Source organism: Anopheles merus, chromosome X (genome assembly GCF_017562075.2).
Source record: "Anopheles merus strain MAF chromosome X, AmerM5.1, whole genome shotgun sequence".
NCBI lineage: Eukaryota > Metazoa > Arthropoda > Insecta > Diptera > Culicidae > Anopheles > Anopheles merus.
The window spans coordinates 14,743,047-14,761,716 of NC_054081.1; the positions used below are offsets into that span (position 1 = coordinate 14,743,047).

General features: G+C 37.6%; 1 protein-coding gene across 1 annotated transcript; it reads right to left on the minus strand.

Moving 5' to 3' along the window:
- Nucleotides 1-13,473: 13,473 nt before the first annotated feature.
- LOC121590046 lies at nt 13,474-15,292 on the minus strand. Its single transcript, XM_041909395.1, has 3 exons — nt 15,228-15,292; nt 14,411-14,671; nt 13,474-14,256 (listed from the first exon to the last, which is right to left on the minus strand). Exons 2-3 carry the CDS (start codon nt 14,666-14,668, stop codon nt 13,474-13,476), a joined length of 1,041 nt encoding a protein of 346 aa, XP_041765329.1. The 5' UTR covers nt 14,669-14,671; nt 15,228-15,292.
- Nucleotides 15,293-18,670: the final 3,378 nt, after the last annotated feature.

Consider the following 18,670-nt stretch of genomic DNA (forward strand, 5'->3'; position numbering starts at 1 on the left):
TGTTACTTGTTACCTTGTAGTTTCTACGTTTTTAAATAAAAAGAAAACAAACATGTACAATATAATGCATGTTTGCCGATTCATAGGAGAACAGTTTCAAACAGTTCAGCTAAAGAACAGCTAGTTTTACTTAGCAAACGAATAATACGTGTGATATTGTGTTGGCATGATGTGCCACCATTGCTACGAAAAAATAAGGTAAATTTCTAACGAAATAATGGACGAAAAGTGAAGAAATTGAGTAGAAACTGAAAAAAAAAACAGTACAATAAATCAGAACAAACGCAAAAGGTCCAATAGCAGTCGGAAGCTATGCGAGTCTTATCTTATCTGATTGGAAGGCAAGACTGTATGTACATATATACATATACGCGTGTGACTGGGTGTGCTTCGTAGCGAACAGTGCCTTTGCGTAGGAATTTGCTTCGCTGTCACAATTGGATGGATTATGTGTCCTCTATCAGTGTAGCGTTTCATATGATGATAAGATCGTCCAGTCAGCTTAACACATTCATCACCCAATGATGACCGCTAGTGATACGCTAGTAGACGCGCACCCATTGTACCCACGACGGTATCCAGAACACCGATGGCGGTAGACATTGTACGGAAAAGGGTAAAATGACATCATATCGAATTCAATTTTAAATAATAGGATTTCTGCCTTCCCGGCTTGAAACGAAACACGGAAAATGGATCAGAAGTAAACTGAAAATAAACGTATCATATTTCCCCTTTGTGTGTTATTTGTTTGTAATCAAGCTAAACTCTAACCCTTAATTTCTTCCTTGTGTGTTTTTATTCCATTCTATGTCAATATTTCTAAAGTTATGTAAACTGTATCCAGGGGATAACGACAACATGAATACAAAGATACAAAGATAAGATTACGTAATCTTCGCATAACAGCTAATCTTTGGGTTACTCTTAGCGATGTGGGCTGTGACATTATTATTATAACTGAAATGTGGATTGAGAATCTGCTTAGTTTGTTTACAAACGATCATTATTATTGCCATTATTATTGTCTCATTATTGTCCTTATTATTGTTTCATTATTGTCGTTAAAAATGTAAAAATAAAACTAGAAATAAGAATCAAATTGACAAAATAATAACATCTTTATTTCATATGTAACAAATTCATTGAGGATCTCATTATAGGCTCTCAAAGACCGTAGTTTAGAGATTCTCATTATAAATTAATTAACTGATAGCGAGATATTCGTCATCGTCTCCTTCTGAACCTTGCAATATCGCTCTGAAAGTGAAAGTGAAATTATATGCTCGAACAAAACAATAACTCATTGAACATGTGAACATAATCCTCAAAAGCCCTGTAATGACGAGAGCTCCTCTCTGCCTGATTCTCTCCCAATTGCCCTTCACTACTTCTCCTGTAGGTGTATTACTATTTCTTTATCTCTGAATAGATAAATGCAATATAATTTCCTACACTACTTCTGGTTGCCTTGTATATTGTTACGTTCTAGATCGGGTCCAGGTAAATTTCTTCTGGAGTATATAGTTCTTAGGTGTGTTGCTTGACAGTAGCCTTATGATCATTATGATTGCATTGTTAGCAGAATCTGGAAAAAGCTGAAAATGATTAAGCACCGCTGTTCCGAATTTATCGATCTACACTGTCTTTAGGCATTGTCCAGTTATTTGGAACGATTTTTGCTGAAGATATTTGGGCTCCGGAACGCGTTGTTCACATTGACTTCATCAAGCGAGCGTAGAATGCATTCACTAGATTTTCTGTTTGCAGAATCTTAGTAAATATCTTTGTGTGCTCCCCTGACTATGAGCCCATATGTTGATTACTACGTCACAGCTCTTTCGAAATCCGCTGCACACACGCCCAATCCTTATTTGTCGCCTCGCCTGTGTATGCTATAAATGATGCTCTCACGATACTCGACTATATTCTTATTTATGTGCCCAACTGTATCAGCGTTTCCTTATTATTTTCCTTTGCCTAAACACAAGTCTGTATGTTATCGTAGCTTTTATTCTTTACGTGCTCTATCCTCATTCCTTGTATAACCATTTTGACTTTCAGATATCCCTAACCAGTTTTACTGCCGATTTAAATCGTCTCTGAATTCATTTCACTTATTTAGATCATATTGTTAAATGATCTATGAATTTAAAATTGCAGTTATTAAAAATATATTTTTTAAATTTTGTTTTCTTCTTACTACAATTGCAATCAAAACAAATAGAAATTGTGTTATGTACCATCTTCGCCACCGTTTCAAATATCGTAGCTATCTTAGGTGTGTATTTTTTTTTAATTTCAAATTAGCGACAATACGACCTCGGCAATATTTTTATTCAAAAATAAATTTGATTGGATATCACGTGATTAAAGTAATTCAGTCACAATTTCAGACTCATTTCAATTTACTTAAAAAATAAAAAACTAAACAATAACAGAGTACAAGATTGTGTTATCATCATTGTCATTTCCACAAATTTTGTTGGCTGACGAGCGCTATATTAGCGCTAGATTATATGGGTACAGGTTATTGATTTTTCATTATTTCGTTTGTATATTTTAAATGTACTTTTGATTGTTTGAAATTGTTTCTTAATGTCATTTAAAGTGTTTCCATTTAGAGCATTAAACTTTTCCTAAGAACTCTTCCATTAGTCTTGAAATGTTGGAATCGTTATTTGAATTGAGATGTAGGTTTTTTTAGCATGTGTGTATAACCATTGGAGACGTTAAGCTTGCTTACTTGTATGTAATGAGTTGATTGTTTGCTTTTCTTTATTATGTTTCTAAAATTTCTACATTTGCTTCTGTTTATGAAAAACAGTTTTATCATTTAACATTCCATAGTCAACGAATGTAGTTTGCCTATGTGCGCTTGTTCACTGTCAAATACATTCTTAAAAAAGCATGAGTTTGACATCATAGTATGCCCCAGCCATCGTATCCTGCCAGTCTTCGTCACAATCAAGTTGTCTGGTTCACCGAACAGCTCAGCAAGCTCGTTGCTCGTCCTTCTTCTTCTCACATGGTTAAAGACACATGGCCCTTAAATCAATCGCTGCCTTCCAACTGGAAACTTTGAAGTCTAGGCATACTGTGAAAAATTAAAAACAAAAACAATATAGTGGAACTCCTCATAACGAGTTTAATCGGTTACTATGACTCACTCGCTATGTGAAAAACTCGTTATGCGGAAGGCTCTTTTTCATACAAATTGGTTAAATTATTAGTAAATAATTGGTTCTTCTGCTTCTTCTTTTGGCACATCAACCGCTACCGGTCAAGGCCTGCCTGTACCCACTAGTGAAGTGGGCTTGGCTTTCAGTGACTTATTGTTACCATAGCAGAATAGTCAGCAATAACAATTTATACAATAGCAATTTAACAAAAGCATATTTAACAAAAGAATACGACGTCTTAAAGCGCAACACATAGCAAAGACGACGCAACAGAAGTGACGCATATGTCATTAACTATGAACAATATAGCAAATATTATGACACGCTATCATTGTCCATTTTAATGAGATACGCATTACACTCAAACACATATACTTTAAATAAACGTGAACACTAGATGAATGTTGCGAATATATTGATTGTCACACACTTTACCTTCACATTTCATTCAAACGATAACCAACGGTCTGTGTAATTTTTGATCAACACTTTTACTATCAAACCTAAGCAAGTGAAAGCTAACAACACGCGCTAAGCTCAACACGTAGCAAAGACGACGTAATGGAAGTTATGCACATTTCATGAAAGCTGCCACCCACTAAAACATAGTATTGCCCTGTTGCGCTCGAATGCACATGCAGCATGATGAGCACAACGATGAACATATCGAATCAGTACTCGATAATAATGATGACAACACCTGATGTCCATCGTAAATCGTCGATTGAACAACAGCCACATCATCATCAAACTAGTGTGCTGTAGTGACAATCAGCCTTTCATAATTAATTTTTTTGTACATCGTTGTTTTACACTTAGAAAACCACCAATGTCGTATGATGAAATCATCACTGGGGATGCTTTCACTTGAATGTGCAATACAGATGTATCCTCCAAAACATTTGAAATAACATTTGTCCTGAATAGTGAATGATAAACTCCACAATAATAATCCACAATGTTGATGATTGATTTTCGCTATCGTGGAGCTGTGAAACGCATTCCTTACAAAACAAGACTATGATTTTGTCTAACCCAAAAATCAATAGTACCTCAGTTTTGCAACCAACGCATCAAACATGTGTGGTGAAGTATCAATATGTGATTCAGTATAGATGAAATCAAGAGCTACTACCGAATTTTTAAGAAAATCAAACTCATAAAACTAAGACAAAATTGTCATACTTTTCTTACCTTGAATGAAGTCATGCAGGTAATAAACTTTATCAAAAACTGTGATTGTGTTTGTTATTTCTATGCTTTTTGAATTTGCTTGTTTTAGCTCGCGAATCAATGAATGACATCGATCACAACAACTGGATATCACATATAAATTTGGTTAAAAAAAACATTATCTTTAAAAAGACATCAATGCATTTCGGTTGATAACTCCAAGAAAGATCGAAGTCGAGCTCACACACTTATAAGTTTCAGTTGATGTGATAGATGTTCTAGTATAAATAATATAACCCTTCGATCAGGTATAAATAACACTCACAACATTATACACACAAAGGACACAAATGTGTTCAATTTATTTTCTCTCTCAGATAATCCTACTTCAATTTTCTTCGTAGCATCCAATTGTAAATACTGCATTTTTACGGCTAGTTTTTCGATTTCAAATATCGAGTGGGAATCACATGTACACATATTTTATATTAAGATAGAAAATTGACTGACGGGCGATATTGTAGGGGCTGTTCAATTAATCCTCCAGCAATTGGCATACGGTTTGTAAGCTTGTATGTGTACAATGTTGTTCTCAAGTTTCTCCACCATGAGCTGTTGAGAGAGATAGTTAGTCACTCTCAATCTGGTGCTCACTTTAATACTTTTCATATAAAGCAAGTATCATTGACTAAAGCCTCATAAATATGGTGAGTGAACATGAACTCAGAGAGCGCTTTGGATGAGCTCCACTAGCAATCGGATGATTGTTCGAGAAGAATTCAGATGATGGCGCAGATATTAGCTGACACTAAAGGTTTCAGCAAAAGGCACCCGTTTGCTAGGGAGGCAGGGAAGAGTTTCAAGCACAAAGATCACGTTTACGGCATTCGAACACAAAGCAAAAAGCTGACGCAATGCCCTGGATGATGTCATGGAGAGGAAGTAGAAGGCTTTGATAACTTGAATCATCGACGTAGGAATGCATTCGTGTTAGAAACAGCAGTTTGTGTGCTTATTCATATTATTTCAACACATTATATAAATAAAGCTTAAATATACACATTATACAAAGCTTGTATAATACAAAGTGTTCAGAGCTAGAGAACATCGTTATAATATATGGACAAAACTAGATATTAAAGCAACATGTCACAGATCAAATACAGGTGTTGCAAGTTTGCTGCTGCATGTTATAACTTACATTCTGGAGAAATATTTTTATGAGTTTGCGACACTCTGATCATCATCTCGTCTTTCGCTCAATAGCGTTGTTTCAATATGCGATTTTTATTTTTTGGCACGTCAGAACGTCATCAGATGGCAAGACGCTATTCATTTTGCCAAGTTACATGTTTCGTCTTATTCGTGTCGAGATTTTATTGATTTGGTCTGAAAGCTTTATTTTGCTCAAGCGTTAGGAAGTTGCGGTTTCCTTATGCCATCTGCGAGAAATGTTACCGAAGTAGAAATCGAAGCACCAAGAAACAGGTAGCAATGATGCAAAGCAATGTCCGAGCAAAAGAAATTTGCCCCAGATTTTTGGGACTATAAAATTGGTATAGAATTATTTTTTGTTGTTTTACTCGTTTCAAAAATGAAAATGGATGCGCTTGTGCAATGCAAAGGATAGTGATTTTAGAAATTGCACTAACTCCACACTGTCTATTTCGGTGCATGCGCAGAAAACGCCGTTCAAAGGCGGTCTTAAATTTAGCGTAAAATCTTATCTTATGTACATCAGTCACAAAGACCGACAGGCAGAACACAGATTTTGTTAAAATAACACTAGTTGAAATCAGTAAGTATCTATTTTCAATCTCTACCAGCAAATTCAAGCGATGAATAAGCAAATTTCTTATGACGAGTAAAGAACAGTAAGAAGACGATAAATAAATCGTTACCTTTTCTTTTGGAGAGTAAGTACCAATAATGGGGCTCTTCACGATTCTAATCTGCTTTTTCATATGGAGTTTGACATTTGGAGGCTGAAATCATGTCAACACTCCATACAAAATCGCACACAAAACTAGCATGCAATTTTCAGTTTAGATTATTTTAGCCATTAGATTCAAGCAGGTAGATTATTTAGCAGGTAGATTCGAGTACCTGCTCGAGAATATGACAAAATAAGGTGGTGTTTTCATCTATCACATGGTGCATTAAAAAGAACAGGCGGTGGAATATAGAAGCCAGTATGGGACCCAGTATAGTAGTAGTTTCCTTCTTCTGCTATATAAACTCACAGCATTCTGCTTAAATAGACTGAAATCTTTCTTATACTATCAAAATACTTTCAATCAATCAACCGGTAGCTTTGCTCACAGGTAGCATTATTGTTAGCACATTTTGTTTCTTAGTTAAATGCTTCGCATACATCCGTTGCTCAGTCGTTCGCACGGTTGCCAAAATGCGACTATAAGTGTTCCTGCTCGGCAATCAAACACTAAGACGAACTAGAGTGCCAATGGTTTTCAAAGAACTGCTTGTTGTTTTTGTCTCGCAGCTGAAGGTATCCTGTGGATGCGATAGAATCGAAAAGGGCGACTGGGCTCATCATTAAGAACAGCGATGGTGTCGGCTTCTTTTCTAGTATGGTCGAGTCAAGGTAGGTTCAATAACCCGAACCGAACTCGCTGCACCAACGGGTCGCAGTGGCTTATGCTTTCTTGCACCTACTCATCATGCGGGTCGACCCGAACTCGTTGCACCCGCGGGTCGGATTTGATTCCGACTCCCACTTGGCGCACCCGCTGCACCCACGGGCCAGAATCGATTCTGACTGGCTCGCTCCCGACTCCGGGTCGGGTCGTGAAATGAATTGTATGACCCACCACTACATCACACTTCACCATCAGTGCCACACTCCACACTCAGTGATATACTCTACCATCTATGGCACGCTCCACCATCAGTTTCACGCTCCACGCACACTCCACCATCTGTTTCGCACTCCACGCTCCACGTTATACAAATTATTGAAATACTTGTTATAATTTAAGTTCTTTTCTTTTTCGTTACAACTAAAACGTCGTCTAGTTAAGTTATTCTTCATCATATCATTTTTGTTCATAGCTTTCTCAAATAATGTGTATCTTATTTTTGTATTCTTCTTCTTAATATAGTTATCATTTTCATATTTATAAGTAAAATTGTAAATGCTGTTTTAACTAAAAGTACGAATGTATTTAAAAAATAAAAGCTTTCCGACGGCGAAACGAAATGCACGGATGAGAATACATCTATATCAGCGGTAGGCAAAGTCCGGCTCGCTGGCCAAATGCGGCCCGCCGTAACATTCAATCCGGCCCGCGAAAGCTTTTGACTGATTTTGAAAGATGGGAAGAAACTATTCGTATAAAAATTACTGAATATCTTTTAGAATAATATTTTATACCATCTGACTTTAATTAAAGTACTTTGGAATGACGGATCGATCTCCCGGCCCAGATAACTCAGTAATGTAGCCACTTGTACCTCTGTCTTCATTTTTAGCTTCTTTTGGAACCTCAAAAAATGAACCTGGTCTTTTTTGCGATGCTTTGATTGTTGCCTAATAGTACCAAGATTTTGGTGACCAAAACGCAGACACGTTCTTAAGCGACGACAGACTTGTGTACGCAGTCCATTTAAGACGCTACGGGGCGTCATTCGTTGATGGCGCTCGCTTCTACGTTGGTTGGTTCACTTTTTTGGTCATCTTGGTAAGAGTTCGACTGATAGAGGTGTCAAGATAAGGGTACTGATATAGGTTGTCTGTTGTCTCATGGGATACTATTATTCAAAGTGCAATTAACGTTTTGTTAGAGCGGGTGAAGATAATCCCATGATAAACCTATGAATTTGTAAATTTGTTAATGCAACCGCTATGTAATTTTAACATTGTTTCAACACGACAATAAGACTTTCGGAATGAAGGAAATCGCACACGAATTTTAATATTGATGAGATACACTAAAGCCTGGTTACAATAAAAAAAAAAAATAAAAAAAATTGAGAAAAAGTTTCATACATTTTCACGCGATAATTATTTTATTTTGTTTTATTCGTTTTTCTTAATGTCACACAAATCAGTTGGTTTCTCTTTACACTATTTTGCGGATATTTTCAACCGTATTTGAAAGCAAAAACAAATATTTATAAGTCCCTGTTGTTTTAACGAGAACGACGATTCCACACTATTGCTGTTTACGAGTACAACAATTATCAAAGTGCTTTTTCATAAGGAATCAGAAATTAATTGATCTGACATGGCATTACTTATCCATAAAGCATTAATTAATTAATTCGATAATTTTTCAGCCGTTCAGACAATTGTATCATCCCCGGAATATCCTCAATATTTTTTGCGGCGTGGGAGGATGGGGTCTTCAAGAAGCGATATTGATCCCATTTTGTTATTTTTTGACTGATCACATTTTTAGCCATCTATTGCCGATTCTCAAATGATTAAACATTAGAATTAGTTTTTAAAGTAGGTATCATTAATTTTGAACCATACTTGGATGATATAATTACAGAAAAACAACAATAATACCTAAAATGTTTCTTAAAGATTAAAATGTAATAAGTTAAGCGCAATAATAAAAACCGCATTCATCTGGCCCGCGGCACTCGATCATTTACTAAAGTTGGCCCTTTGCCTGAAAAGTTTGCCGACCGCTGATCTATATTGTTCTTCCCATTCCCTTTCATGGAGACGCCCAGTACCTCACATACGTCTGAGTGTGCGTGCGTCAAATGTTTATAATGCCATTTCGGAATGCTAGCACCGCCTATTGAAGACCGGTATTTCCATATCCAAAATTGTCACAGACAGCAAATCCCACTAGTGGCCTATTCTTTGAAATAGCAAAAGAGCTTGTCATTTAAGTACCACTCATCGAAACTCTACCAGAAAACCAGATCTACAAATGAACTACAGCAAAGTGATAGGAAGCATTTCATGTGTATACTGAAATATACACAACTCATTTGCAATTAGATACGTAATGGTAAGATATTTAATCTATCATATGAATTATTAATACGGTCGCGGGTGTGCGTAGAAGGATAGGATAGAATGAGTGTATTAGTGTAATCTCAAAATAAGCTAGTAGTAGAGCATAGTAAGTGTATTAGTTTTAGCTTTAGATTGTATGAACAATGAAATATAATTATTCTTGCATCAGACCTCGCAACGGATTGTACTGCTGAAGACATTACTGATATATATCAGTTAAACTAGACAAAAAGCTGCTTATGCTACTATATAAGAAAATAATGTAATAAAGTATGATTTAGTTGTTTTAATTCATAATAGGTTTAGTGTGTCTAAAATAACTGCAGTTAAACCCAGTATGTGAGAAACCAGGAAATAATGCAAATACGACAATTGATGCAAATTAGTTGTGGATGTTTGATTCAAACCCCGTTGAATCAAAGAACAAGCCATAGTTGTATGGTTGAAATATTTGGTCGTGTAGTTTACGGGTCTCACGTGTAGTGAAAATCCAATGGAAGCCGAACACAATACAACCGTAGCGGCATGCAAATAACTTTTATCACAAGGTGAAATGTAATACATGTCCTGATGAGCATAAATCGTCTAACTGTCCTCTAACTGCAGGCTCGTCTACAGGTGATGCCAACATTTCCCGAGCACAATCTAAAATTTGCTAATTGTAATGGAAATCACAGAGTTAACTTTCACGGCTATCGCAAACAACCAGTCAAAGAGAAAAAATAAAAATCACCACAAAGTCCTGCTGGTTTTACATGACACGATGCAAATTTCCCCAGTTGCAACAAATCAATTACAAACTGGGTATCAAGACCACACCAAATCGCCCTACACAAATACCGTTTAAAGTATACAATAAAACACAGCAAACAGTAATGACCTGTTCGCGCCGAACAAAACTAATCCATTTGTGATAGAGATGTTCAATCGTATCAATAAAATCAGATATTAATTTTAGTATCCAAAATAATGCAAAACATATAGCAGATAGAACTACCTGCTTAGAGGGAAAAGATGCAATTTTAATCAGAAAAGATATCTCTCATCATGAAGTAAACACTCCAGTTCTTAGCATAATTGAAGCAGTGCAATTCACAGTAAAAGCTAAAGATGGTAATGACACTAGATTAATGGATGGTATGACAATTCAAACAAAAAATACAAAGACCTCAACAATAAGTTTGTCGACTCGAATCTCCATGATATCTCGACGCCTAAAATCTTCTCTAAAGTAAATAAAACTTCGTAACAATTATCGTCATAAATGGCGAAGATACAGAATAATTGTAGCTTCAGCTATAGACGAACAAAAATGATAGTTTCAGCCATTCATTTCAACAGCAATAACGTAGCTTACTGAAGTTTAATTGGAATAAAAACTTAATTTAAATCAATAGAGATAAAGATGAAAACTGACTGAGGAGTTTCATTTATTTAGATTCACATTATGGCGACTTCGGCCGTATTTCAAACACATTAAGTATCGACCGATTTTGTTCTGAGGTCATTAGCTTCCTGTATTTTTAGCCTTATCCCGGGCATACTCGATTGAACGTATTTAGGAAAGGTTTAGATTTGGTGGTGACTGAGGAGTTTGTTCGGATTAAAAAAAAAAGATACACTATTCCACCACTATAAATAGTAAACAAAAAATAAATGAATGCGTACGAGTAATGTTTAGCTTTCAAAGAAAAATAAAAAAAATGCACATAGAATTAAACTCAGTTTGACAATTCCAACAGAATACATAGTACTTTCAAAAAATCGAACCTTTTTCAAAACACACAGCATAGATAACCTCACTCTCAGACACCTTATTAAAAATCATATTGACATAAAGCGCATGCTAAAAACGCTCTAAACCAGCGGTCGGCAAACTTTTGAGGCAAAGGGCCAACTTTAGTAAATGATCGAGTGCCGCGGGCCAGGTGAATGCGGTTTTTATTATTGCGCTTAACTTATTACATTTTAATCTTTTAGAAACATTTTAGGTATTATTGTTGTTTTTCTGTAATTATATCATCCAAGTATGGTTCAAAATTAATGATACCTACTTTAAAAACTAATTCTAATGTTTAATCATTTGAGAATCGGCAATAGATGGCTAAAAATGTGATCAGTCAAAAAATAACAAAATGGGATCAATATCGCTTCTTGAAGACCCCATCCTCCCACGCCGCAAAAAATATTGAGGATATTCCGGAGATGATACAAATGTCTGAACGGCTGAAAAATTATCGAAACAAACATAGATTCAGTAATTATAAAAATGATTTATGGAAAAGTCAGATGTTCTGCCATGTCAGATCAATTGATAAGTTGTGTTGCCCATGAAACAACAGAAAACTCTAACCATGATGACCAAAAAAGTTAACCAACCAACTTATAAGCGTGCGCGATCAACGAATGACACCCCGTAGCGTCTTAAATGGACTGCGTACACAAGTCTGACGTCGCATAAGAACATTTCTACGTATTGATCACCAACATCTTGGCACTATTAGGCAACAATCAAAGCATCGCAGGAGAGCCTATGTTAATTTTTGAAGTTCCAAAAAAGCTAAATATGAAGGCAGAGGTACAAGTGGCTACATTACTGGGTTATCTGAGCCAGGAGATCGATGCAACCAGCCAAACAGTGAAATAGTATAGGTAAATTAACACACATATCAGAAAGCAGAAATCGCGTCCACTGACTGCGCAATGGCAAACAATGACGCCAAAACTCAATGCGTTCATACTAGGATCATTTCGGTAGAATTTCGACATGACACCCTAGTCCACAAACTGGTACATTATCCATCACCTGTGTTCCATCGAATTTTTCTGGACCACCATGATGCAAAAGCTCTACTCTAACAATTTTGTCGCAAAAACTTAGGATACCTACAGGCATGTCTTCGTCCATAATGGCGAAAATACCGGATAACTGATAAAAGGCAACTCCCAAAGTCTTAGATTTATTTGTCCAAGGAAGCTTAAATAATTACCTTTCAAATTATGTACACGTTATGAAATTATCTCTCCTAGTTTTTTTTTTTGCCACAGCCAGCCGAAAAAAGGCATTTTTTTCTTTTAAACATTACGGGGATATTGATCACGAGTTCGAACATACCAAACGATCCGTCATTCCATAGTACTTTAATTAAAGTTGAAAGAGTACGATGGTATCAAATGTTATTCTAAAAGATATTCAGTAATTTGTATACGAATAGTTTCTTCTTCTTCTTCTTCTTCTTCTTCTTTGGCACAACAGCCGCTGTCGGTCAAGGCCTGCCTGCCTGTACTAGTAGTGGACCAGCTTTTTAGTGACCTCTTTATTTCCATAGCAGGATAGTCAGTCCTACGGTTGGGGGCACGTTACATTCGTTGCTTGAACCCATAACGGGCATGTTGTAGAGTAGTACGAGATGACGACTGTACCACCAGACCGGCCTTAAACTAGCTTGGCTAAACTAGCTAGCCCAATATTATCAACAATTTCAAAAAACACTTATGATTGGAATTACAGTTTGGGAAAAAAATGTATCTCATTAGCGCAAAAGTATTTTTCTCAATACTGGCGAGCAAAGGAAAACTATTCAAACCCATAGCAAATTAACACAAAGGAATGATTCAAATGTATCCAATGTTCTATGAATAAAAGCTTGTATAACACCACTGCTACTCAGTAGCGGCGCGGTGAGTTCGAAACAGACGTGGTTCGATGGAAACGATCGGCATGAATGTTCAGTAGGTGCAACAAAGCGTAAGCGACTTCGACCCGCTGGTGCAGCGACTTCGGGTCGGGGTTTGAAACTTCTTTGACCCGACTCCAACCGATCTCGCTGAACCAACTTCGGAATCGTTAGTGGTTTCTTGCACCTACTGACCCTAGTTGCACCTTTCGAGTCAACCTGAACGACTGAATGTAGAATGTAGAACGTTAAATAAATTTCTTGTCTTGATTGAAATTTCAAATCAATATAAATGTCGTTCAGATAAGCTATAAACTAAGCAAACATATTCAACCATTTTGTTTTATTTATGTACTTGTAATGCTAGCACAAACTATGCTAATACAAAGAGTGTAACGAGTAGATCTATTTTTTTCCAAAATATATAGTTTCAAGTCATAATTTATTGATCCTTAAATTTGGGCCACTTTCTCCAATACGGGTACAAACAGGTACAAAACGGGTTCTGGCCATACGGTATCGTCACCAAATCGCCAGTCGACGTTTTTTGACACATCAAAAGCGATGTAAGTATCGGCGGGGGTTCCTGGTGTTCCGGTGGCAGCTCTGGATCATATAGGACGCAATCAGGGATACGCTCCGTGATGTCGCTTCCCAGTTGAGCGTACCAAACCGCGTACAGTGAACCGAATAAGCCCGCTCGACCGATGGGCTCAACTATCATTGAAGAGGCAACGGATGGTTGCTGGTCGGGCTGGTCCGTATTTTCATGCGAATCAGCAATCTGTGCTGCATCGTTGAAGGCTGCCATATTCGCTTCCTCATTGATAAACTGTTGCAAAATTATCGGCGTGTCTTGAGCAGTTGAACTTGCGGGAACCATCACGTCGTTCCATTCCGGCAGTTCCCGTGGAGCACCGCTGACACCGCCGAAAGTGGAAACCCGGAAAGTAGGTAAAAATACCAAGGACGGTAAGTCGACATGCTGCTGCTGCTGCGACTGTCCCGATGCCTCCTCATCACCGCTGACAGGTGAGCGTAGGAAGCTCAAATCGATCGGAACCGGCAAACCGTACAGCTGCTGTGCGGCGGGAAACCCACACAAGTCCGGAAACGTCATCGGACGCCAAGGGGTTGCGCTGGACTCGGCCACACATCTGACCATCGGTGACGATGGTACACCGTTACCGGTATCACTCCCTTCAGCTGCTTGGCTCATCATTTTCTGGAGGGTATCGCAGGATTGCACGAGCAAACACACCACATAAAAAGATAAATAAAACAAACAAAACAACCATCACGTCGTTCCATTCCGGCAGTTCCCGTGGAGCACCGCTGACACCGCCGAAAGTGGAAACCCGGAAAGTAGGTAAAAATACCAAGGACGGTAAGTCGACATGCTGCTGCTGCTGCGACTGTCCCGATGCCTCCTCATCACCGCTGACAGGTGAGCGTAGGAAGCTCAAATCGATCGGAACCGGCAAACCGTACAGCTGCTGTGCGGCGGGAAACCCACACAAGTCCGGAAACGTCATCGGACGCCAAGGGGTTGCGCTGGACTCGGCCACACATCTGACCATCGGTGACGATGGTACACCGTTACCGGTATCACTCCCTTCAGCTGCTTGGCTCATCATTTTCTGGAGGGTATCGCAGGATTGCACGAGCAAACACACCACATAAAAAGATAAATAAAACAAACAAAACAATGATAATGTTGAACAACTAAAACCCAGGACCTTATGATATACATGATTTCCTATGATTCATTTATTGATTCTCGTAATTTTTGGGATTGGTTGATGTTTTTACCGCTTTGTATATATTTTTGGATCGTTTCCACTATTTGGAACCTTTCCATTGCAATTCAATACCAATAATCCAACATTTCTTGGTAAACCCAATCAATCGTTGAAGCTATTAAAAAATGAGAAGCAAGTAAAATAATTCTGGAAATTACCAAAAAAAAAAATACACACACACACACACACACACACACACACACACACACACACACACACACACAATCGAAGGCAGACGGGCCATGTCTTCCACGAACGCGACAATGCTCAGGAAAAGAAAGGAAATGAATGATGATGGTTGTACATGATCGTGATGCAAATTACAACCCCAAAACCCTCCCGTTGTGTTACGTTGCTTTTTGAAACCCTTCACCACACAATGCTATTATCTAACCACAAAGTACTGGAGCTGCACCGCTGGGGAACTTTTAACTCCTATACAAACACCGTCCGCTTCAAGCTCTTGAGCATCTATGACGGGTGTGCGCTTTCTGGGGGATTCGCTTTGATCTTGCGATTGAGTGTCCCATTCGTGAGTAATGCAGTACAAACCACACCCGCTAGTACTGTGCGAGAAAGCGAGAGAGCGAGCGAACTAGTGAGCGTGTGTGCGAACAAGGCGCAATTGATTTCGCACTATCCTTGGGAGTACATTGCGTGTGCTTGCCTCTAGTGCTTGTGTGTGAGTGTTTTTTAAGAGAATTGACTTAGTATCATACTACTGTAATATAACACAAAATATTTAGCGAACAAGTTGACTAAAATACTCAACAGATAAATAAAATATACATACTTGTGAAAAACATTGTCAACCCAACATAAACCAACTCGATGTATTAAACAAAAAGCTACACTTACTGTTCAACATTGCTAGCCTTCAAGCAACATTAAGCGGTAAACTCCTAAAAAAACGGTAAACTGCGAATGCTATAAAAGAGTAGTAGGCTAGTAGGTTTTAATTTCTAGCATATTAAAAAAATATTATTTATTTATGTAAATTGATTTTTATAGAGACTTTGAGCCATTTGGCTTCATTCGCCTATATGGTCTTTTTATTACCACTTTATTACCTTTAGTTTCCTCTTTATTACCTACGGTTGCATTTTGATCAATCGGAGCCGTAAGAGCACGCTTTCACCGCCTTCATGCGCACATTGCGTAACTGCAGCCTTGGGCGTACTCGTGCCCGTACTCGAAACACATGTAAATGCATGCATACAATTCATCGGCAAGATACATACCTGATGCTAAAACTAACTCTAAAGTGTTCAGTTGTTTTTTTTTTTCAAATTAAATAACATTTTTTTGCCGCGAATAATGCGTTCCGCAGACATTCGCGTTACTCGGACTTCTGTAGTTGATGAATAGTTCATGTTGGATAAATGTATTAATTCAATGTATTTCATATCGTGTTGAATACAGTTTGAGCAGAAAGCTAGGTTATTTCTGTGTTTTTTTTTAATTTTTTTTTCTAAAAAAAGAAAGAATTTAGAAAGAATTTTTCTAAAAATAACTTACTTGAATGTGTATTGAACATTACGGAAGGTTTTTGTTACGTATGCATAGGAGAAAACGCATATATCTTCATCATAGGAGTACAGATACAACCAATCAAAAGAAATGTGAAGTAAAGATGATGAGAGATCCTAGTAGAAGAAATCTTAAATGTAGAACATAGAAAACGTCACTGCTGAAACGTCTAACAGAAAGTACTTAACCTTTTGTGGGGATAGCATCATATATAATTAAATCATATGCTATAAGTGCCTACTTAGATCGTGTATAAAATCATGTGACTCGTTAAGACGAAGTTACTGTTACAAATGAAACTTGCAGATCGGAAAGGTTGCTCATTCTTGTCATCAACATTACATTCAAGCCATAAACATTACGAATTGGCCGTTGTTAACGAAAAATACTATAATTGAACATTTAGTATGTTAATTTGTTTACGAATTTGATTATTCTGATGAATCACAATCATTGGAATCTAATAAAAAAAAGGAACAACCCATTTCCAGCTCTATAGGTGCTACACTTCTGTTTGCAAGCATTTTGTTGTGCAATCACTCAAAGATCTTTGCGCGCTTTTCAATTATGTTTTTAACGGTCGTGTCATGCATAAATTCGTTCATTCATATTTTAAATGAAATGCAATTTTAAAGGGGTAAAATCATAGAATGGGCCGGTCTGGTGGTACAGTCGTCAATTCGTACGACTTAATAACATGCCCGTCATGGGTTCAAGCCCCGAATAGACCGTGCCAAAGACCGTGCCGAATAGACCGTGCCGTTCAAGCCCCGAATAGACTCCATACGTAGAAATGACTATCCTGCCATGGTAACAATAAGTCACTGAAAGCCAAGCTCACTTCACTAGTGGGTACAGGCAGACCTTGACCGACAACATTTATTGTGCCAAAGAAGAAAAAGAAGAATAAAATGATAGATAGTCTTTACTTAGTTTATTCAAGATCAATTGTTTCCTTACGTTGAAGATGTATAATGGTCCCGAATTTTCCATAAATTTTATATTTTATTGAGATGAGTATCTTCCTACAGCGAATATTCTCTAAGATGAATCCGCGATTTGGCAGCCTAAATTATCTATATTGTATGGAATAACAGTTCACAAAAACAAAATTCCTATGTTCGATTGATACATTCCATTATATGATTGTCAACCGGTACAGTATGCTTGCACTATTCCACCAACACGTCCAGTTTAAATATTCCCCTTACCGAGTGAACTAGTCCATCATATGATTCCATACCCTGTAATATTTTCTACACTTTTGATATCGTCGAGCATAAGAGCAGAGCAAAGCATATAGTGTTGCCTTATGGGTGCGTTTTCGCTCCTTTTCCCCCTTTATTTCTTCCACGCATTCGTCTCATTTGTGTGTCTCAGATCTCAGGTCGTAAAAACAAAACAAACAAACAGCTCTTGAACCTTGAACTTGATCTTCGTTCCGTTAAAACATATTCATTCACATAATTTCCATTTTCCTTTTGCGTGGTGTTTTTTATCCATCTTCTCCTGTTTGAGTTTCGACGCGAGAGTGTGCAATAGCTGTGACATATTGGCATGTGATACATGTCCATGCACTTGCTATCTTGTTCTTCTTTGGCATAACACCGATGTCAGTCAAGGTCTTTGAGAAAACACATGACATCATAGTCTAGCAGTGCCTGTTTCGCTTCATCTATTGTCTTGAAAAGCGGTGGTAGTCATCAGCATCATCATTATCAACAGCACAATCATCATCAACAACTATATTAATATCATGAAATTTCCCTTTCGGCTTCAGATTCAAATAGCAGATTAGTATTCAGTTATTGAATGTTCACTGGGTTTATAGTGTTGTGATATGTTTCTCTTCCATACAACCTTTAGGCGGCTTGTTCCGGATTCATTTAGCATGAATCTTTTGTTTGATTTTATTTCCCTCGATCCTTTTATGTTTTTTTTGCTCTTTAGTATGCAGCTTAGGTGGAAATAACGAACTCACAACAGTCGATGTGAAACATTATTTCTACTTATAAGAAATATTATCGTGAGACAAGATCTCGTTTGCAGTTTGTTTGGGATACACTTCCGGTGGACATTTGTTGGTGACCCGGATAGTTTAACTAACACACCACTGACGTCAGTCAAGTGATGCAATATTGCACCTCGACGCGTGCAGTTGTGTTCACGTGTTTTATATTGCACTGCAAAAAGAACGAGATAATAAAACCTGACTCATCCTAAAATAAGTACGATGGCGGGCGGAGCAGTGATCGTCCGCGGCACTAGTGTCGTTCCGGTTAGGCATGAAAGTATTCAATGCTGATG